The sequence below is a fragment of the Macaca nemestrina genome, chromosome 3 (assembly GCF_043159975.1).
Source record: "Macaca nemestrina isolate mMacNem1 chromosome 3, mMacNem.hap1, whole genome shotgun sequence".
In the NCBI taxonomy this organism is placed as follows: Eukaryota; Metazoa; Chordata; class Mammalia; order Primates; family Cercopithecidae; genus Macaca; species Macaca nemestrina.
This window is the reverse complement of record NC_092127.1, coordinates 30,971,437-30,993,983: the sequence shown is the minus strand read 5'-3', so window position 1 is coordinate 30,993,983 and position 22,547 is coordinate 30,971,437. Positions and strand designations below refer to the sequence as shown.

General features: G+C 38.5%; 2 protein-coding genes and 1 non-coding gene across 12 annotated transcripts in view; 2 read left to right on the top strand and 1 right to left on the bottom strand.

The window, feature by feature from the left end:
* The window catches only part of LOC105488638 (electron transfer flavoprotein dehydrogenase), a 38,693-nt gene extending 27,794 nt beyond the window's left edge, over positions 1-10,899 (top strand). Inside the window, exons 9-13 of the mRNA XM_071092887.1 lie at positions 286-429; positions 5,296-5,464; positions 8,390-8,572; positions 8,834-9,055; positions 10,591-10,899. Of these exons, the coding sequence (XP_070948988.1) occupies positions 286-429; positions 5,296-5,464; positions 8,390-8,572; positions 8,834-9,055; positions 10,591-10,754 (882 nt within the window). The 3' untranslated portion in view covers positions 10,755-10,899. The remainder of the gene's footprint in view (positions 1-285; positions 430-5,295; positions 5,465-8,389; positions 8,573-8,833; positions 9,056-10,590) is intronic.
* Positions 2,598-2,815, top strand: LOC112427850 (small nucleolar RNA U3). The gene has a single exon (XR_003019604.2). It is a non-coding gene; the product is annotated as a small nucleolar RNA U3 (small nucleolar RNA).
* Positions 10,900-11,345: 446 nt separating the features above from the next.
* LOC105488640 (peptidylprolyl isomerase D) overlaps positions 11,346-22,547 on the bottom strand; it is a 55,336-nt gene continuing 44,134 nt past the window's right edge. For all 10 annotated transcript variants that reach the window (XM_071092893.1, XM_071092890.1, XM_071092892.1 and 7 more), the window contains 8 exons: positions 21,471-21,577; positions 19,302-19,490; positions 17,839-17,961; positions 17,574-17,680; positions 15,346-15,487; positions 12,981-13,067; positions 12,847-12,889; positions 11,346-12,037 (listed from right to left, as the gene is read on the bottom strand). In XM_071092893.1, coding sequence (XP_070948994.1) covers positions 11,949-12,037; positions 12,847-12,889; positions 12,981-13,067; positions 15,346-15,487; positions 17,574-17,680; positions 17,839-17,961; positions 19,302-19,490; positions 21,471-21,577 — 887 coding nt within the window. In that variant the 3' untranslated portion in view covers positions 11,346-11,948. The remainder of the gene's footprint in view (positions 12,038-12,846; positions 12,890-12,980; positions 13,068-15,345; positions 15,488-17,573; positions 17,681-17,838; positions 17,962-19,301; positions 19,491-21,470; positions 21,578-22,547) is intronic.

Below are 22,547 nucleotides of genomic sequence, written 5' to 3'. Positions count from 1 at the left end.
TTCTAATTTGGACTTTGAGTTCCAGAGCACAAGAATTTGTTAATATGTTCTAAATTTTCATAATTTTGATGATAATAAACACATGCTATCCTTTTCTTTACCGTTTCTTTTCCAAACAGATTTTATACAATTTTTAATTTACATTTGCATTACTGCACATAGTGTTCCAAATACTTTTGAGTACAAGAAATTTAACATACATGTTTTCTGATACACATTGCTCATTTTCACTTGATTTAATTTGAAATAAAAATGCCTAATTTAATATAAATGTAAATTTTTAAGGTTGGTCTAGACTATCAGAATCCATACCTGAGTCCATTTAGAGAATTCCAGAGGTGGAAACACCATCCTAGCATTCGGCCAACCTTGGAAGGTGGAAAAAGGATTGCATACGGAGCCAGAGCTCTCAATGAAGGTGGCTTTCAGGTAACTCTTCCAACTTTTATTTTCCTTATTTCTGTATTGTAAATTCAGAATTGAACATATAATGTAACAAATTTAGATAAAGAATAAAAACAATATCAAAATAAGTAAAGTATGTAGCGTTTATAAATAAACTGTATCACACAGTACTTCAAAATTACGCCATGGGCCGGGCGCGGTGGCTCAAGCCTGTAATCCCAGCACTTTGGGAGGCCGAGACGGGCGGATCACGAGGTCAGGAGATCGAGACCATCCTGGCTAACACAATGAAACCCCGTCTCCTCTAAAAATACAAAAAAATTAGCCGGGCGTGGTGGCGGCGCCTGTAGTCCCAGCTCCTCGGGAGGCTGAGGCAGGAGAATGGCGGGAACCCGGGAGGCGGAGCTTGCAGTGAGCCGAGATCGCGCCACTGCACTCCAGCCTGGGCGACAGAGCGAGACTCCGCCTCAAAAAAAAAAACAAAACAAAACAAAAAAAATTACGCCATGAATTTAATTTTAAGTATATATCAGGCTGGGCACAGTGGCTCATGCTTGTAATCCCAGCACTTTGGAAGGCCGAGTTGGGCAGGCTGCCTGGGCAACATGGCGAAACCCCGTCTCTACAAAAAATAGAAAGATTAGCCAGGCGTGGTGATGAGCGCCTGTGGTCCCAGCTACTCAGGAGGCTGAGACAGGAGAATCACTTGAGCCTGGGAGGTGGAGGTTGCAGTGAGCCAAGATTGTGCCATCCAGCCTGAGCAGCAGAATGAGACTCCATCTCAAAAACAAAAACAAAAACAAAAAATAATATATTGATCTCTAGAGATAAATTCATGGACATTTTGTTTGTTTGTTGTTTTAACCATAAATTTAAAACTGTAATCCATAATATTTCTCTTTATTCCTTAACTGCCAGGAAACTCAAAGGCAAATTTAGTTTTCAGCAAACAAAATTCATTCATTCCAACTACCTAGTAACATTCATGCCTTTTAGATTACCTCTGTTAAGCTTTTACCTTAATTGTCCTATTTTTATATACATTCAGAATCTTCTCAAATATAATGTATTCATTATGTATTAAACAGTGAAATAAGACCTAGTAGCTAATTGTCATAAAAGCTGTTAATACTGTTGTAGAAATGTTATCAGACGGTTAAGATGATCTAAAAATCTGCTGTAAAGCTTGTACCAAATTATTTGGAGCAAGTTCCTTAACTTTTCTGGCCTTAAGAGATCATCTGTAAAATAAAGATGATCCCTCTGTCTCTAATATTCTAGGAATCTAGGACTATCTTGGAAATTGGATTTCTTTTTTAAAAAATTATTATAAAAGTAACAGATAATAGGAAAATTTAGGGAGGGAAAATTGACTTATCTTCTTTTTTTTTTGAGGCAGAGTCTTGCTCTATCGCCCAGGCTGGAGTGCAGTGGCACGATGATCTCGGCTCACTGCAACCTCCGCCTCCCGGGTTCACACCATTCTCCTTTCTCAGCCTCCTGAGTAGCTGGGACTACAGGCGCCCACCACCATGCCTGGCTCATTTTTTTGTATTTTTAGTAGAGACGGGGTTTCACCGTGTTAGCCAGGATGGTCTCGAGCTCATGACCTCGTGATCCGCCCGCCTCGGCCTCCCAAAGTGCTGGGATTACAGGTGTGAGCCACCGCGTCCAGCCTTTACTTATCTTTAAAAGTGAGGTTCTAAATACTTTATTACTGTAATAGTATTTCATAAACTCAAAACCATAGCTACATTAGAAACATAATCACTAGAATCTTAAAATATTGCTGTCCCCAAAGTCTGTCATGAGATTACTTCTCATGAGATTGTTTTTGTTTCTAGGGTAGCAATTCCTTTGGTAGAAATATGTATTGAATTACATAACTGTATTCAAGCCTATTAAACTTTTTAAAATAATGTCCATAATAGTTACTGTCACCCTAACCCTACTCTGTAATTTATAAAGGTTTCAGTATATTCAATAGTACACACAGATTTTTATTGAAAACCATCTACCTTGTGTACTTAAGCATGTCAAACATGTCAAATGATTTGCAAATTGACAGGAAGAGATGACTCTTCCCTCCCCCCACAACACACACCCACACTCTTTTCACCTGTATTTTCTGATTTCATTGGCCAGAGATTCAGAAAGTTATTTCCAGTTAAGGTCTTGAAGACCTTAAGAGGCAACAACGACTATAAGGAATGGTTTCTGTAGTTCAATACCAGAGAAGTTCCTCTGAAGGTGTAGCAAGCACCAGAAACCACCAGGAGAGTGCAGTATTCCCTCCCGAGCGTGATGCCGCCCGCTCTGGATGCTGCTTTGCTCAGCTGCCATTCGGCATTGATGATTGTTTTTCCCTTCCTTAGGGAGAGTGGGAGGGAAAGGATGCAGTCTGAGTGGCTCCCATTTAGGTAAAGAAAAAGAAGAGACAACAATTCGAAACGTTCAGTTTTGTTTATTTTGAGCTAACAAATACTGTCTAGCTTTTTTCTCCTTCTTCAGCTGACTATACCAAAACTCACCTTCCCCTAGTGGGTTTCTAATTACTTGTAGCCCTAGTTTAATGAATGTCCCAAACAAGGTGCATAGCTGCCAGTAACCCAGCCCACCCAAGGTAGGATCCTCCTAGAACTTAAAAACATACTTTTTCCTTGGGCATAATATTTTTATTCTTAGGATTTAAACACCTATTTTGGACGAACTTGAACTCATAGTTTATATCCTTTTATTAAATTTCACATTCTTCTGGTTCTTCAATCAAACTTGGTGTCAACAAAGCCACAGCCTTATTTGAGAAAAGCATTGTCATCATCTAAGTCCCTAATCTTTATCTGTTTTCAGCTAGTAGCACTCCAGATAGCACCTCCTCCCCATTGTCTGCTCTGTGGTCCTGATTTTAATGCTCTTTTACCTAAGTGGTCCTAATACTGAGTTTGGTCTGAGAACCACAGTCATAAATTCATTCCCCACATATACTGTGAAAGGACCTGATCCTTCTCTCTTACCAGCATTCCTTCTGCCCCCTAGTTTTGCTTTTCACTACCATTCCCTCATTGATGAGCGTTGTGGCGACAGAGTGCTCACCATGTCTCTTTTGCAGTTGATGTCAATAGTTTTGTTAACCCCCACCTCTGAGTCCCTCTTAATACCATCAGCCAAATGTACCACTCACCATTTTCTCAACAAACACCCCATGGCTTACTTTAAGAAGTCCTCATAGAAGAAAAAAATACAGAATGTGGAAAGAACAGCACTGCTTGGCTCTCTTTAAACTATAAGAGTACATTTTCTCATGCAAACCATCTATAGTTCAGTTGCTATATTGTGGGGTACATATAGACATTTATTGTCTAAACTGAAAAATATCCCACTCTTTATTACATTTTTTTTTTTATCAGAAATGTATACTAAGGTCCAAAGAATTGTCTTTATTTAATTTTGGAAATTCAGCTTGTCCTTAATCAGAATCTATTGTTTAGGGTGGTAGCTAGTTGCAGTGGTGCCATGATTAGAGCATAGGTTTATATCCCTAGCTGTCACAGTAAAACAAAGAGGGTGTATAGTATCCTTTGTAAGTCTTGTATTACCCTGAATGCATGTAAAAGCAGATCACAGTTTTTTTATATGCTCTTTGAAATTTTCAGGTCCACTTAATTTTGGGGGAAGAGAGGGTACAATGTGATATTTCCATACATGTGTATAATGTTTAATGATCAAATCAGAGTAATTAGTATGTCCATCACCTCAAACCTTTATCATTTCTTTGTGTTGGTAATATTTAAAATCTTTTCTTCTAGCTATTTGAAAAATAATAAATTATTCTTTATTATAGTTACTCTACAGTGCTATAGAACAGAACTTATTCCTCCTATCTAGCTGTATTTCTGAATCCATTAACCAGTCTCTCTGTATCCCACCCCCACTCCCAGCATCCCTTTCTACTCTTCCCATCCTCTAGTAGCCACTGTTCTACTCTCCACTTCCATAAGATCAACTTTTTAAGTTTCCATATATGAGTGAGAGCATAGGATGTTTATCTTTCTGTGCTTGACTGACTTAACATAATGTCTTCCAGGCTCATCCATGTTGTCACAGATGACAATATTTCATTCGTTCTTCCAGCTGAATAGTATTCCATTGTGTATATATATATACCATCTTTTGTTGATCCATTCATCTGTTGATGGACATTTAGTTTGATTCTGTATCTTGGCAGTTATTGTGAATAGTGCTGCAATAAATATGAGAGTGCAGATATCTCTTCCACATACTGACTTGCTTTCTTTTGGATATATACCCAATAGTGGGACTGCTGGCTCATATGGTAGTTCCATTTGTAGCTTTTTTAGGAACCTCTATACTGTTTTCCATAATGGTTGTACTAATTGACATTCCCACCAACAATGTGTGAGTTTTCCCCACATCCTCACCAGAATCTTTTTTGTCTTTTTGATAATAGCCATTCTAACTAGGGTGAAATGATATCTCATTGTGGTTTTGATTTGCAAGCAAATCACAATTTAGATAACAGCATTCAGGTTTAGAGAATATTTTAACTATGACATGGATATCTATAAATAAAACATTCTATTTAAAACATATTGATGCTTCAGTCCTAAGTCTGTCCCATGTAGATTAGTTATGAGGAGGAAACAAGAAAAACTCTCACAGAAAAATAGTAATAGTCCTAATGCTCACTCTTAGGGCAGGAAGAAGAAAACTGCCCTTGCTCTGTTTTATTCCTTTGCTCAATTCATTTTCATGTATTTATTTTTCAACCTTTCCCTACAGCTCTAGAAGACTTTAAGACTGATTTGGAGTATTCTGTTGTGCTTGTTTAATTTGAGCTAACAAATGTATTCTGAATCTTTCTTTCCTCAGTCTATACCGAAACTCACCTTTCCTGGTGGTTTACTAATTGGTTGTAGTCCTGGTTTTATGAATGTTCCCAAGATCAAAGGTACTCACACAGCAATGAAAAGTGGAATTTTAGCAGCAGAATCTATTTTTAATCAACTAACTAGTGAAAATCTCCAATCAAAGACAATAGGTAAGAAATTCCTGTGTAAAGTAGAAAAAAGAAAATTGCTGGGTTACGTGTATTTCAATTGACATTAAAAGATTTGTATTGCATCTGTCACTTTAGAAGTATTAAGAAGCATGCTATGCAAAGAAAACTACATGACCTCAGTAATTACAGTCGGTGATTTTTTACTACAATGTTCTGTTTTATTCACATCCAAAAAGTAAAAAAGTAAGAGTGGTAGCCGGGCACGGTGTCTCACGCCTGTAATCCCAGCACTTTGGTTGGCTGAGGCAGGTGGATCACCTGAAGTCAGGAGCTCAAGACCAGCCTGGCCCACATGGTGAAACCCCGTCTCTACTAAAAATAGAAAAAAATTAGCTGGGTGTGGTGGCAGGTGCCTGTAATCCCAGCTACTTGGGAGGCTGAGGCGGGAGAATCGCTTGAACCTGGGAGGTGGAGGTTGCAGTGAGCTGAGATCATGCCATTGCACTCCAGCCTGGGCAACAAGAGCAAAACTCCATCCCCCCCACACAAAAAAGAAGTACCAGTAGTGTCCCACATAGTTAGAAACTATTACAAATATGAAAGTACTGCATTTATATTGCACACATATTTATATTGCATACATGTAATATACACAATTAAGATACCTCCCAAATACTAAAGTATCAATAGAACACCTTTGCAGAAGGCAGAATTAGCTACCTATTCTTCAGCAAGCTTTGTAAGTGTAGGTATATGACTCTTCTGCTGTGGTGGAGAGAAACAGCCAGCACTCATACCTCAGTAAACCTTTAACCTAAAAAGACCCTTTACCAACTCCAGCCACACTGGCTTCTTTACAGTTCCCGGAACATGCCAAGCACTCTCACCTAATGGTCTTTGGTCACGGCTGGCTCCTTTGTTCTCTTTGCCTTTGTTTAAGTAGCACTCACAGTGGTTCTGCCTTGACCACACCAATTAACGCACAACACACAGCGCACACCCACCCAGTTCCCCTTGAATGGCCTTTTCTAGCACATTTTCCACCTTTTGGTACATTGTATCATTTACTTATTTATCACCTTTTTATCTTCTGCCACTTGGATGAAAACTCCAGGAGACTAGGGGTGTTGCTTAGTGTGAATCCTCAACACCTGGCACACAGTAGCGACTCCATAGATACTTGATAAATGAGTCTTATTTCTTAGAATCCCCAGTATATGTTCCTCTAGTTAGATATGTAACCAGGTTATGCCTTCAAATCTTTGTAGGAATGGAGGCCTAGCATGGGGAGATGAAGTGGAAAATAGAAAGGGCAAAGGGCACTTCAGGGAGAATGGAATAGCCGAGATGGAGTGCAGGGACTGGGTAGAAGTTTTTTTCTGATTTTCTTGTCAAGTATCATTCCTTGTTGGACCACCAGCCATACTTGAACTGTATCATGTGCATATAGTACCACACATAGATAATACTGGAGCCAGTATATCACCAAAGACTAGATTGAGGGTTAAAGCCTAAAGAAAAGGGGAGTGGAGTCAGAACAGGAAACAATAACTGGAAAAAGAAGTCATGTGGAATCCACCAAAGGCCGTAAGGGAACCAATTTGTCCTCTTAAATATTAAGTGCAAGCACTGAGTTTTCTCTATGAAGTGGTGGGTTTTTGTTTTTAGAGACAGGTTCTCGCTCTGTTCCCCAAGCTGGAGTGCAGTGGTGCAATCCTCGGTCTCTGCAATCTCAAATTCCTTGGCTCCAGCCGCCCTCCCACTTTGGCCTCCCAAGTAGCTGGAAATTACAGGCTAGAGCCACTGTGCCCAGTTCTGTCTCTTCTTCTAAGCATACCAGTCATATTGGATTAGAGACCCACTGTACTGTAGTAGACCTCATCTTAACTAATTATATCTACAGCCACTACTAAGGTCACAGTCTAAGGTACTGGAGGTTAGGACTTCAAAACCTATTTTTTGGGGGACATATTTCAACCCATAGCAGGTAGAAATAGTTTAGAGTTGTAAATTAAGAAATTTTTTCACTGTTACAGGTAGCATGAACTTTTTATTTTTATTTCTATTTTTTTTTTTTTTTTGAGACGGAGTCTCGCTCTGTCGCCCAGGCTAGAGTACAGTGGCCAGATCTCAGCTCACTGCAAGCTCTGCCTCCCGGGTTTACGCCATTCTCCTGCCTCAGCCTCCTGAGTAACTGGGAACTACAGGCGCCCGCCACCTCGCCCAGCTAGTTTTTTTGTATTTTTAGTAGAGACGGGGTTTCACTGTGTTAGCCAGGATGGTCTCGATCTCCTGACCTCGTGATCCACCCGTCTCGGCCTCCCAAAGTGCTGGGATTACAGGCTTGAGCCACCACGCCTGGCATGAACTTTTTATCTTAAAGCTTCTCAGTTTCACTAAAATTTTAAACTAATTTTCCATGCTACCAATATAAGAAATCAAATGCCTTACTGCCTATTAATAACATCTGTATCTAATGGTTGTCTTTTTGGAAGATGCCAACATTTATACGTGAGAGTCTTCAGTGTGGACCATGTTTTTAAAAATTACTGAAGATTCACCATCAGCCAGGTGCGGTGGCTCATGCCTGTGATCCCAGCACTTTGGGAGGCCAAGGCAGGCATATCACTTGAGCTCAGGAGTTCAAGACCAGCCTGGGCAACATGGCAAAACCCTCTTTCTACCAAAAATACAAAAATTAGCAGGGCATGGTGGCATGTGCCCCTAGTCCCACCTACTCAGGAGGCTAAGGTGGGAGGATGACTTGAATCTGGGAGGTGGAGGTTGCAGTGAGCCATGATCACACCGCTGTACTGCAACCTGCGTGACAGAGCAAGACCCTGTCTCAAAAAAAAAAAAAAAAAAAAAAATTCACTCATCAGGTATCAAAGTAGCAAAATACTTTAGCGTATTTTATGCACATTTGGGCAGTTTCGCACTAACATTTCATGTTTTCAATAAAAGGACTCCATGTAACTGAATATGAAGACAATTTGAAGAACTCCTGGGTATGGAAAGAGCTATATTCTGTTAGAAATATAAGACCGTCTTGCCATGGAGTACTGGGTGTATATGGAGGGATGATTTACACTGGAATCTTTTACTGGATATTGAGAGGAATGGAGCCATGGACTCTGAAACATAAAGGTAATTCAAATGAGAGTATGAGTAACATGATCATTAAAAAATCATGAATGGGATCCATTAATTTGACAAAGTGATCGTTTTAATGTTTTAAACTTGCTTGGAGAAATTATAAATTTAGTATCTAAGAACAGTATATTATTACTTGAGGGCTAGTCGTATTTCTTTCGTGTAATAACATTTTGAAGTTTTTATACAAATAGGCTTAAGAAAAAGTACTTCAAAATTATATTTTGTTAAGCATTTCCCTCAAAATTGTTGAAGGTTCTGACTTTGAACGGCTCAAGCCAGCCAAGGATTGTACACCTATTGAGTATCCAAAACCCGATGGACAGATCAGTTTTGACCTCTTGTCATCTGTGGCTCTGAGTGGTACTAATCATGAACATGACCAGCCGGCACATTTAACCTTAAGGGATGACAGTATACCTGTAAAGAGAAATCTGTCGATATATGATGGGCCCGAGCAGCGATTCTGTCCTGCAGGTAATAATTTCCATCCATTCCTAAATATTTGCTTTAAACATTTTAGTAATGTGATTCTGTTCTTTTAAAAACTGATTTCTGTATCTCCTTCCATTGCTTAGAAATTGTAAATGACTTCCTCCGGCTTCCTTTAGGAAACTTACACTTTTAACTACTGGTTTTGTTAAGCCTAGTTCAGATGACATTTCTCAAAAAAAAAAAAAAAAAAAGCCCTTTGTGTACGCTCAGACTAAGATGAAGATTCTTGAAGATGAAATACCTCTCTTTGCATGTTCATGTGACTATTTAAAGTCATTTCTGTACGTATGGGCAGCTCATCTGTACGTCTTTGGGTGCATGTGCTAGAATAACACATTATGGTTACATTCAGTCCAAAAAATGCTCTGAAACTTTCAATTCACCATGAATATTCTTTTAGTGCTGAGCTTTCAACTGAAATTACAGTAGTAGGAACGAGATCTCAAATGACATGGTAGAACAAAATAGTACTCAGATACTTGAAAACTAGTACATTCACAAAAGCAGCGATAGTGTGACTTGGTCTTTTGACTTTTGTCGTTACAGTGGGTTTTAAACTCCCTGAGGTTACTAAGGACTGGATCTAATTTGGTTTTTTAGCTGTACCATCAGGCTCCTCTTACCCCCAGGCACCCATGGTCTGAAAATAAGAAAATTCCAGAAACAAGTAATTCTCGAGTCTTAAATTGTGCACGTTAAGTTTTAAATTGTGTACCATTCTGGCTTGTCCCACCCTGGATGTGAATTATCCCTTTGTCCAGCATATTCACGCATAACATTCGTTATGTCACTTGGTAGCCATCTCAGTTATCATCAGATTGACTGTCACAGTATCATGCTTCTGTCCAGTAACTCTTAAAAATGTCCCCACAACGCAAGAGTAGTAATGCTGACAATTCAGAGATGCCATGAAGTGCTTCCTTTAAGTGAAAAGGAGAAAGTTCTCTATAGAGAAAAAAATCCTATGCTGAGGTTGCTAAAGTCTACATAAGACTGTATCTTCTGTGAAAGAGGAAAAAGAAATTTGTGCATTTTGCTGTTGGACCTCAAACTGTAGAAGTTATGGCCAGAGTGTGGCAAGTGCTTCCTTAAGATGGAAAAGGCATCACATTTGTGGGTGAAATACAGAACAGAAATGTCTTCTGAATGACAGCGTTCAGTTGGGTACTACCTGAGGTTTCAGGTACTGGGGATCTTGGAACTTGTCCTCTGTGGAGAGAGGACAACTGTCAATAAGGGAGAACTTCGAGGTTGTGTGGAACTCAAACACTGTGTCGAGTACCCTTGATAGTGAGACAACTCAGCCGAGTACTGCTGTACCTCCTTTTATTATGTACATGTAATTTCTACTCACATCAACAGCAATGCACCAAGGTCTTCATAATACCCTCTATGGGTCAGCATTCAGAAAGCAACCTTTAAGGTTTCTGTGGCTACTCTTTCTTCAAATTTCTATTTTTGAATTTAAAACATTTTTAAAGTTAGGCACTTCAATATGATTTATTTTTACTTTTCAGGAGTTTATGAATTTGTACCTGTGGAACAAGGTGATGGCTTTCGGTTACAGATAAATGCTCAGAACTGTGTGCACTGTAAAACATGTGATATTAAAGATCCAAGTCAGAATATTAACTGGGTGGTACCTGAAGGTGGAGGAGGACCTGCTTACAATGGAATGTAAACTGCAGCTAACCAGTTTCTTTAAAGTATGGCAAGCTAACTTTAAAATGTTTAGAGATTAACAGATGTCAAAATGTCTTTCTGCATAGTACTGAACAGAATATACACAGAATGATTATGAAATAAAAATTTTATACTATATCTAAGATTGTCCCATAAAAAAATTATGAGTATTTCTTTTAAATAAACTTTATAAGAATGCAGCATCTTCCTACCTCTTCAGTTCTTCAGAGATTCAGTACCAAGAGCAAAATTCACTACTGGACTTTCCATTTGACTTGCCAATGTTAAGTATTCAAATATAAAAATCAATATATATTCTAGACCAAAGTTTTATTGAAACACAGCCATACCCAATGGTTACACATTGTCTATGGCTGATTTTGAGTTACAACCACAGAGTTGAGTGGGTATGACAGATTACATGGTCCACAAAGCCTAAAAACTTTATGATCTGGCCCTTGCAGAAAAAGTATGCCCATCCCTGAACAAGTTTGTGTGTTTGTGTGTGTGCGTATTATCTATAAGCATGAAAACTTAGCATCATCCAACCACAGATACATCAAAGAATTGAAGGAAACAATATACAAACTAAACTGTCATCTCTTTATTCAATAAGATGTGTCTTTACAAGTTTAAAAAGACTGGACACCATTATCCTTTATGAATAATGCAGATAACCATTTTAAAAAACATTTTACTTGGTCGGGCACAGTGGCTCACACCTGTAATCCCAGCACTTTGGGAGGCCAAGGCAGGGGCAGATCACGAGGTCAGGAGTTCAAGACCAGCGTGACGTGACCAATATGGTGAAACCCTGTCTCTACTAAAAATACAAAAATTAGCTGGGTGTGGTGGCATATGCTTGTAATCCCAGCTACTTGGGAAGCTGAGGCAGGAGAATCACTTGAACCCGGGTGGCAGAGGATGCAGTGAGCTGAGATCGCGCCACTGCACTCCAGCCTGGGTGACAGAGCAAGACTCCATCTCAAAGAAACGAAACAAAACCACTTTACTGACTGTATTGTGACACGTTTATTAAGCATGAACCCCTATCAGTACTCCTAAACTGTAAACAATGAGGAACTAAGGTTTCAAAAGAAACACATTAGGGATCATATTAATAGACAAAAACCTTTACATTTTCTTATTGCATTTACACAATCAACACACAATAAGCAAAACTGAATCCTTTCTAAGCAAACATTTTTGCATATACTGCCTTCTCTTTATCTTTCTGTGCCTTTATCTTTTGTTTGACTTTCAGCAGTTCTGCCTGGATAGCTGTAAAATAAATATGCAATGTGAGTTATTTCTCAAAATATCCAAAAAAATTATGGTGACTAACAAACTGTTTTAATGTTAAGTAGTTAACATGAAAAAACTTCTCCATAAAGTAAGTAAGCCCTAGTAACAGAAAATCTGAGCAATCTCACAAACAACAGAAATGAAACGTAATTTTAGAGGACTGTCAACTGAGAGAACTCAAGCACATCAAGACTTGCCTTCTCCCTCTACATTAGGGAACGGTAACTGCTTCCCTTGTTTCATTTTAGTAATAAGAGACCAAAGACATTTTGTAATATCCAGATCTAGTGTCACTATTCATAGTTGGTTTATTTGAAAAACAAGCTTATTTTTGTCATAGTTTCCTAAAACATATAACCAGTACTTCAGTACTAAGGTTATGGCTACATTCAGCTTGAAGAATGGTCCCAAATGTTAAATTTACCATGAATACTGTGTCTTACGATGCTGAGCTCTCGACTAGAATAACCAGAATAGGAACAGTCTCAAAGGATACCATAAGACAAAGAGTATTTAGACATACAAAAAACTACAGAGATGATAACTTGAAGAATAAATAACGTGAAAAACTAGTATATTCTTGAGCGGGAGTAGAATGTAAGCTCTTTGAGGACAGGGACTTTGACTGTCTTGTTCATTGCTGTATGATAACGCCTGGCCCAACAGCAGGCATTCTGTAATATCTTTTGAACAAACATCTAAAATCTGGCAAAGTGAACAATGGTTCCTGAGGATACATTTTTAAATAACAAAACTAACTTTCACTACACAAGCTGCCAACTTACCTTTATCTTCTGGTGCTATCTCCTGTGCTTTCTTAAGATCAGCCTTTAATTGGAAAAAAACATTCAAGTTAGGTGTATGATTTATAAAGGTAGTTGTCTATTTTAAAAAATTAAACATTTGGAACAAGATTTACCAATGCTTGATCATATTCTTTTAATCCTTGCCATCCTTGAGCTCTGCGGTACAATGCTTTGGTATTTGATGGGTCTATTTCAAGAGCCTACAAAAAAGTATAAAGCTAGTATTTATATCAAATTATTACATATTAAGCTTATATGCCAGATTTCAATTCATTGCCTATCAACTCCAAACCCATCCTTCACTGCTCTGTGAAAATGGAGCTGAAACCTGCAAATAGCTCTCCTCTGCCAGTGGGCAGTAAGTTTTGTCAGCAGAGGGCACTGAATGGACATGGGGGAGAAAGACATTTCTCTACCAGTTTCCAGTATGCTCCCCACACTGTGGTTTCAATCTCCCAAATAGGCCTGAACTAACACTTATGAGAGAAAATCATTTTGAAGAAAAATTTGTATATACTTTTTACTTGAATTGTAAGTTTTTTAGGAACATTAATAACTTAATAACTCTTAAGTTATAAACTCTTAAGTTTTTTTTTTTTAAAGACAAGGTCTCACCTCTGTGACCCTGGCTGGAGTACAGTGGCCTGATCACAGCTCACTGCTGCCTCAACCTCCCAAGCTCAAGTGCTTCTCCCACCTCAGCCTCCGAGTAGCTGGGACTACAGGTATGTGCCATCACACCAGGTTAATTTTTTTTTTTTTTTTTAAGACAGGGTTTCACCATGTTGCTCAGGCTGGTTTCAAACTCCTGGGATCAAGCAATCCACCTGCCGTGGCCTCCCTAAGTGCTGGAATTACAAGCATGAACCACCATACCCAACCTAGGTTTTTTCTTACAAAAGGTCTTTTAACCTAAGAGACTTTATGCATCAGGTCTCTCCCCTAGAACAAACATTTTAAAATTATCTTTTGTTTATGTAACATCTTTTAACGGCCCATACTTAGATTTTATTATCTGCCTCACAGGTCAAAAAGAGATCCGGGCTGGGCACAGAGGCTCTTAACTGTAATCCCAGCACTTTAGGAGGCCAAGGTGGGTGGACAGCTTGAGCCCAGGAGTTAAGAGACCAGCCTGGGCAACATGGCAAAAACCCATCCTACAAAAAATGTAAAACTCAGCAGGGTATGGTGACGAGTGCCTGTAGTCCCAGCTACTTAGGAGGCTGAGGTGGGAGGATCACCCAAGCCCAGGAGGTTGAGGCTGCAGTGAGCTTTGATTGCACCACTACACTCCAGCATGGGTGACAGAGCAAAAAAAACAAACAAAAAAGAAACCCAGAGTGAAGACCCATCTTTTCTTTTGATAAGTTTTTTCCTCTGTTGTATGCTCCCTTCTAAATATATTCCTATCCCTTATGTCATCTACCCTACCAAATTAGGATCTCATTTTAGTTCTACTTGCTCTGAGCATAGCTAGTCTAGGTACATGGCTTAATATGTAAAATTCTTAAAATGTTTCATTTGGAAAACTTTTCAAACTGTACAACAGGGAAGAGAGTCATAATTGCTCTATTTGAGGAAGGTAAAACTGCCACCTTTCTAGCTTTATCAGTTAGCATACCTGGATGGCCCTCCTAAAGATAAATGACCTGTTCCAATAGAACCCATTCTCCATACACAAGTCCTGATGAACCTAAATTGAAACTGAATCACTTACTAAGCTTCTTGAGGGTATGGATCTTTTAATTAAAATAACTCGTCTCTGTTAGGTGCTTAAAATGTGCCAGGCACTACACTAAATGCCTTACATTATGTTATATAACTTTCTATAACTACTCCATGGTAGCTCACACCTGTAATCCCAGCACTTTGGGAGGCTGAGGCGGGTGGATCACCTGAGATCAGGAGATTGAGACCAGTCTGGCCAACATGGTGAAACCCTGTCTCTACTAAAAATACAAAAATTATCTGGGCATGGTGGCATGCGCCTATAATCCCAGCTACTCGGGAGGATGAGACAGGAGAATCACTTGAACCCGGGAGGCAGAAGTTGCAGTGAGCCGAGACTGCACCACTGCACTCCACCCTGGACGACAGAGCCACACTCCGTCTCAAAAAAAAAAAAAAAGAAGAAGAAAAAAAGCCACACCTGACTGACTCCATAACCCACATTCTTAATCATTCCTAACTTTGTCTTCCAATGCCTAACATATAATAGGTGCTCTTAAGTAAATACATGAGCTGATATATGTGCTTCGAGAAAAAAAGGCAAGGATCTTCATGGCTGTTGAGTGACAGTTATAAGCAAAATGAATGCAGGGAAAGAATTGAGGGTCCAAAATATTTAGAAACAAAATGTTTTCTTAAGCCTCAATAGGTCCTATGCAATAAGATATATTAATATATATAAAAATTGCTACTATTCAAACTAAGTCTTAATCCAACTTACTTAAAAAGTTCAAGATTAAACAGACTTACCTCCAAACAACTGTCAATTGCTCCCTGCCAATTTGACATCTTCAGTTTACAAGCACCAATATTCAGTACACAGCTTAAAGCTATAGGTTGCAGCTTGGCTCTATCTGCTGTCTCAATAACAGCCTTTGAACTGTCCACGTATCTGTAGAACGCATTAATAAAAGCAGTATGAAAGGCCACATAAACAGGAATTACTCTTCTTCTGTATGTCCAGAAGTGTTGTCATTTCTGATATAAAAAGCTCTAAAAATGCTATCAATAATCTTAATGATCACACTTTTTAAAATTTTTCTTAAGAAGGCTTAAAAAAAAATTATTTTTGTTCCAACTTTTTTCCCCAAAGTGTTCAAAGAGGCCAATGTAAGACCAATTCCCAAATCTAATTATGCACTAGTAACACTTTTCTATTTTTGAAACTCAGGTCTCCACTATGTACTTTCCAACATAATTATGTTTGGAACCAGGATTCTCATAATAGGAGAAGGGAATTCAATAGGGGAAAGATGAAGGAGAACTCTATTGCGTTGATTTTGCGTTGTCCCTGAAAAGGGCCCAGAAACTGAGCACACTTGGCCCCCAGAATTTGGTTTCTAAAGCTTCCTTTCTCTGAAAGAAATCAGAGGTCCTTGGAAAAACTGCTGGATCAGATCTGAAAGCAAGGCAAGATGAGCTTAGAACATCTTGTGCAAAAAAGCAAGCAAGTGCTCACAGACTAATAGGAACATGCCAAAGGAAAGGGGCCTTCCACTGAACAAATCTGGAACCCTTTGGGCATGAAAAAGAATGACAGTAATAGTGTACTGACAAACAGAACTGAAAACTACCCATAAGAAATCCTCTAGTCCCTGCTACTTGGGAGGTTGAGGAGGGAGGATTGCTTGGGCCCAAAAGTTCCAGACCAGCCTGGGCAATATAATATAAGGAGGCCTTGTTTCTATAAAAAGAAAAAGAAAAATATCCATAGGTCTACAGTGATACTTAGAAAATATGCAGGAGGCTCTTGCAAACAGAAGAATGCTAGTTAATAACTGTATGATGATAAAATTAGAAGATCAGTATAATAACAGATTCAGGCATGGATTTTCAATGATGCCAAGATCCACTGGGTGAAAGGTTGCTGGGGACTAGATATTCACACAATTTCACAGTACTACCTCAGACTACATAACAAATGCTTCTGGCTGACACTACTTTAACCACGTGTGTGAACTCAAACAGGCCAAAGGGAAATGTGTCTTCAGGATGTGATATCATAGGTGATACAAAACAACACCTAAGTCTTTTTGCCAAAATATTACACCTCAAACTAATCTTAAGGAAACAAACACATACAGATGGAAGTCTATAAAAACAACTGACTTGGACTCCACAAAAACGCAAATGAATAAAAAACCAGGGGAGGCAGGAAACATAAGTAACTAAAGAGATACTATCACTAAATACAACATATCATCTTAGTTTGGCCCCAGGATTTTTCTAAAAAATTGAAACAACTGGGGATGCTGGAATATGGATTACTTTTTTTTTTTTTTTTTTTTTTTTGAGACAGAATCTCACTCTGTCACCCAGGCTGGAGTGCAGTGGCATAATCTCAGCTTGCTGCAACCTCCACCTCCCGGGTTCAAGTCATTCTTGTGCCTCAGCCTCCTGAGTAGCTAGGATTACAGGTGTGCACCACCATGCCCAGCTAATTTTTGTACTTTTAGTAGAGACGGGATTTCACCATATTGGGCAGGCTGGTCTCCAACTCCTGACCTCAGGTGATCCACCCACCTTGGCCTCCCAAAGTGCTGGGATTATAGGCGTGAGCCACCATGCCCAGCCTAAATATGGATTGATATTACCTATCAATATTACTTTGGGGTGTTTTAATGGTATTGAACTTATGTAGAATGTCTTTGTTTCTTAGGAAATACATGCTGAAATACTTAGGGTAAAGTATCACAGTATCAACAACTTCCTATTAAAACAGTTCTGTAAAAACATAAACAGCAAAAGTTAAAAACTGGTGAATGTAAGTAAAACATATGAATAATTATGTACTACTCTTTCAACTTGTCTTTTGAAATTTCTCAAAATAAGCTGAGGGGAAAAAAAGGAAATGCAACTATTTCAATACAACTGCTTATTCAACAAGTAATTTGAAAAAATATAATGAGCAATTCTTAATTTTAGTTTATAATTCAATTTATAATTTCTTAAAAATAATTTGATAGAAATAATATTACCTTAAAACTTTTGCATATTTTTTAATGGCCATCTCCCAGTTCTGGGATTTGAAAAAAGTATTTCCAATATTTTTTAAGTCTTCTGTTATTAATAAAATTTTATCTACCTGTATAAAAAAATACAAAAATGTTGGATTTTAGTAAGTAATATAGATTAATGCTAGATTCTATCATATGAGAGACTGAAACAAAAACTCAAACTTTTAGTACTAAATATTTTCACTTACTAAAGTAATTAACGTTTGACTAATCTGCAAGTACTCACGTCTTTTAAATCTACATCCGCATCCTCAGGGAAATCTGGATGACTGTCGCCAGAGCCATCTTTTGGGAATATTCCCCAGTCATCTCCTTCCTTCAATTCTCCACATTCTGCAATAATGCACAACTGTAAAAATAACCCTAAATTGTAGAAGTGCACTATCATAATAATGAGAGATAAGTTATACAGCTGAAGTCAGTGCAACACTGTCCACAGATTTATGTGAGGAGGCTCATTTATTTACTATAATGCTGTTTTATACATTCCAACTAATATGACAATGTTACATTTACATAAGCGTTTTACTGCTACTTAGGAGCTCAATAAACACAGAATAAATTGGCAATTTTATCACTGTCTATGTAAGTGGCATCAGGTGGGGCATGAGCTTCCGGTTTACTACTATTCTCGTCACACACTGAGTGACAGCCTACCTCCTAGAAGTAACTGAGCTTCCAACTCCCACTCACCACTCACAACCCTGTCACTTAGGCTGGGTAGTATTACGGTCATTTAGGGGTTTTTCTTTTTCTTTTTTATTTTTTAAGAGACAGCTTCTCACTATGTTGCCAAAGCTGGTTTCCAACTCCTGGTCTCAAGTGATCCTCCCACCTCAGCCTCCCAAAGTGCTGGGATTACAAGCATGAGCTATCATGCCCAGCCAATATTAAGGTCATTTTGATTCACAGACATTAAGTACACAAGGGTCTTCAGAGATAATCTAGTCTAAACCCATAAATAATTTAGACAGGAGAAAACAGGTGTGGAAAAGTTAAGTAACGAGGTCAAGGCCATGCCTCTAGTTAATGCTACAATCCAGACAAGATTTTAGGTTTATTATCCTCATGCTGCTATGTACTACTATACATACCGACTCAAAAGTTTTGCAGGTATAAGAAGGCTTAATGTAAACTAGCAAAGATAACCAAAAGAAAGTTGAAATAATAAAAATCTCCTTTAAAACTACCCTAATTGTCTTTCCCATTGCAGAAAAGTAAAAAAAAAAAAAAAAAAAAAGTGGCAGATCCAGGCTCCTATACCCAAAATTATTGTAACATTTTTCCAGCTAATAATCACTGATCCTTTTACTTACATTTCTTTAATATCGCAACTAATAAGCTGGGCACGGTGGCTCATGCCTGTAATCCCGGCACTTTGGGAGGCCGAGGTGGGCGGATCACAAGGTCAGGAGTTCGAGACCAGCCTGGCCAACATGGTGAAACCCCGTCTCTATTAAAAATACAAAAAAAATTAGCCAGGTGTGGTAGCGTGCACCTGTAATCCCTGCTACTCTGGAGGCTGAGGCAGGAGAATAGCTTAAGCCCAGGAGGCAGAGGCTGCAGTGAGCCAAGATTGCACCACTGCACTCCAGCCTGTAACAGAGCGAGACTCCACCTCAAAAATAAAAAAAAAAAAAAGATAGCAACTAAGATAATAAGTGCGTTTCACTGTAACTTTTTACTTACTTTAGCAGGTTTTTCACCTTTCACTTCCACATTTTCCAATATCCTTGTCACACCTATTCCTTTAATTACTTGGCCAAACACCACATGTTTCCCATCCAAATGAGGAGTTGGAACTGTTGTGATAAAAAACTGAGAACCATTTGTGTTGCGGCCTGCGTTTGCCATGCTCAGTAAACCCTCCCGATCATGCTGTAGAAATAAAAATCATTAAAAGAAAACCAAGGTTAGATGTGTTCTTTCTGAATCGTGTGTTAGTCTGAACTGTTCTTTTACTGAACATAAAACTGAGGTGCACTATACTACCATTTAGATCAAACTGTACTCTCTTTTACTTTTCACTTATGACATTTTTAATTACTTTTTTTTATAAACTGCAACCTTTAAGTCACAAAACATGGGACACACTTAATCACTTTTTAAACTTTAAAAAACCTTATCAAAGTAAATAGGTGACAGAAACAATAGTCCGGGGGAAGCTTATTTCTAAACCGGCCATGAGAAGATACTTATACTTCACCTTTAAAATGAAGATGCAGCATTATGAAACTCTTGTCATATATTTTGCCCTTTTTATGATGAATGCTCTTTTTTTCTGAGAAGATCTGAATAGTCTTCCAAATTCATAAATATGCCTACAGTATGAGTTTTCCTTTACGTATCAATAAACTGGGAACAGTAATGGGATATTGAATTTACCCAAGACATTCAGTTTGCTACTTTCCTAATCTCAAAAGAATCCAAATCATACAGGATTTGGATTAGGTTTTCATCCCAGATGAATCAACTCTTCAGAGAGTGCTCAAAAGAAACTGCTGCATGCATCTTGAAATCAAAATTCTACCTTGGCATAATACTGTCAAAGCATCTATGAAACCCAATTTCTGAACCTTTTCACTTTATCTCCTAGGCTTTCTAAATGTATTCCTTGTTGGTGCACGCACTGTAACTCTCATGTTATATAATGTCTCACAACACCCCCCCACCCCACCAAAATGCCTTTTACTCCCCTCAATCTAAATCAAATTCAGATTTTAAGGCCACCAAGTTTATAGAAAGCAAGAACCATGTATCTTGTCTATAGGCCCCTTTTCTCTATATCAACCTGATCATCACATAACCTTTAGTTTTCATCCTTCTGGTAGCTTCCTTTGGTACAACAGTAACTAGAACTTTATTTCCTTGACGTGTCTTTCCTCACCCACGTCCCTTTTTAAATTCTGCATCAATACTACGGTTCCTGCCTAACCAAATTTCAGCCACGTTGCCACCTTGCAAGACCCAGTCTGCACAGCCTATGTAGCCAGTCATTCCTCCTCAATGACTTCCATAATAATTCAGACTGCATTAATCACATCTTTCTCCTACAGTATACAGACAGTATGTATTAGCAATGTCATACAAGCAAGGTTATTCAATCAATTTAGCATTTATTTATATACTATTATCCTCCAGTAGTTCCATGTATCTTAATCTTGTCTCTGAGGTAGGATTATAAATTCCTTGACATCAAGGCCTTTCATTTTTATAAACCTTTGGTGCCAGTGATAGTGCTGCACATAGAATTGTAGTCTCAATAGACACTGGCAGGAAGACTGATGACATTTTTTCAAATTATCCTAATAACCTTGCTCATATTTCTTATTTCTAAAGATATCACTTTACTTTTGTATTTACATGTCCATTCTTATAACTTGAATGATGCAATATACCCCCATTACATCTTGGGACAATGAAGATAAGAAGGCACAGGCACCACTAAAGTCCTTTAGGAGGTTGGACATTTAACTACATCTACTATTGTGCAAATCCCCTGACATCCTGGATATTAGTGATGGTTTTGTTGCTCTTCAAATTCAAGGATAAAGATGCACAAGTTACCATCCTTCCAACAACGAAAACATTTTTCCTGGAAACAATTTTGCCAGATGCTGGTCGCATGTAAAAACTCATTGGCTTAACTGAAGCATATAAAAACTGGATCACAATGAAATAATGCTAAATAAATCTTTACTGCATGAAAACTTTTCCATATTAAAGAACCGTTATTTACAAAAGTGATTCCTTTTACAAGAAATGGGAGAATCTAAGCACACTTGAGACATTTTTTGGTGTCTTAATCCAACAAGTATTCCAGATATATAATGATCTTTTTATCAGCAATAACATTACCTTATAGTGGAAATTTTCATCTTCAAATTTTTCACCATAAATACTTTCTCCACCTGTCCCATTCTGATTTGAGAAGTCTCCACCCTGAATCATAAATTTCTTAATAACTACAAAAAAGGAAATGGCTATTAGTGACTGAGACATGGATGCCTTTAGCAATGCTTACTAATGGATATGTGTGTAACACAACTTTCTAGTGCATTACTCTAGTCATGTCACTCTCCTGTCTGCCCTTCCCCACCCGTCCCCGCAATTTCAAATGGGTCACGCTTTTCACCGTCTGAATCCAACCTACTTTCCCTGCCTGATCCCCGCTAACATTCAGAAAATCGGTTCAAATGATACCTCCCCTATAAAACTGTCACTGAAATCCCAAAGCTCTATGTCCTAATTTTTCTCCCACAGTATCTTGACTCTGCCTACATAACATACGGCATTATGATCTGCCCCTTCCAGCAAACAATGATGTCCTTAAGTACACCAACTGTATTGTTTTACATCCTCGTAACTATGTGCATGTACACATATTAGTTACTCAACAATGTCTGCTGAATAAAGACCAATTATTCCCAGTAGATTTGTACTGCCCTAATGGAAAATTTTCAGCAAATATATCACTTTGTGTCAAAGGTTACCAAGACTGCTTTCATGTTCAGAGAACCCTAGAGCTCACACAAATCAGTATTTGGTGGGATCACAGTGGTAACGATACACAGTGAGATGATGAGGGCGAAGACACAGGCTGAATCTGGAAAAATCCATATGCAAGCTTCCTTATGCTTTCTCCCTCCCATGAAGTGCCACAGAACACACACTTCCCCCAGCAACAAAAATGCAGCAACATGTACACAGTATCTCTACCCAGGAAAGCCAATTAGACACTCAGCACCCAAGGTATTTATTGGGCACACTCCACCTAATATGTACCAAAATTCCAGACTCCCCAAAAGAAAGCACACGTTCATGTTTGTACAAATAGACTAGGCAGAGTAAATCACTCTATTTAGGAAATGGCTCAAGTGTCAAGTTCCCCAACTCCAACCAAGTGCTACTCTTGCAGGCAGACCTTTCTAAGGA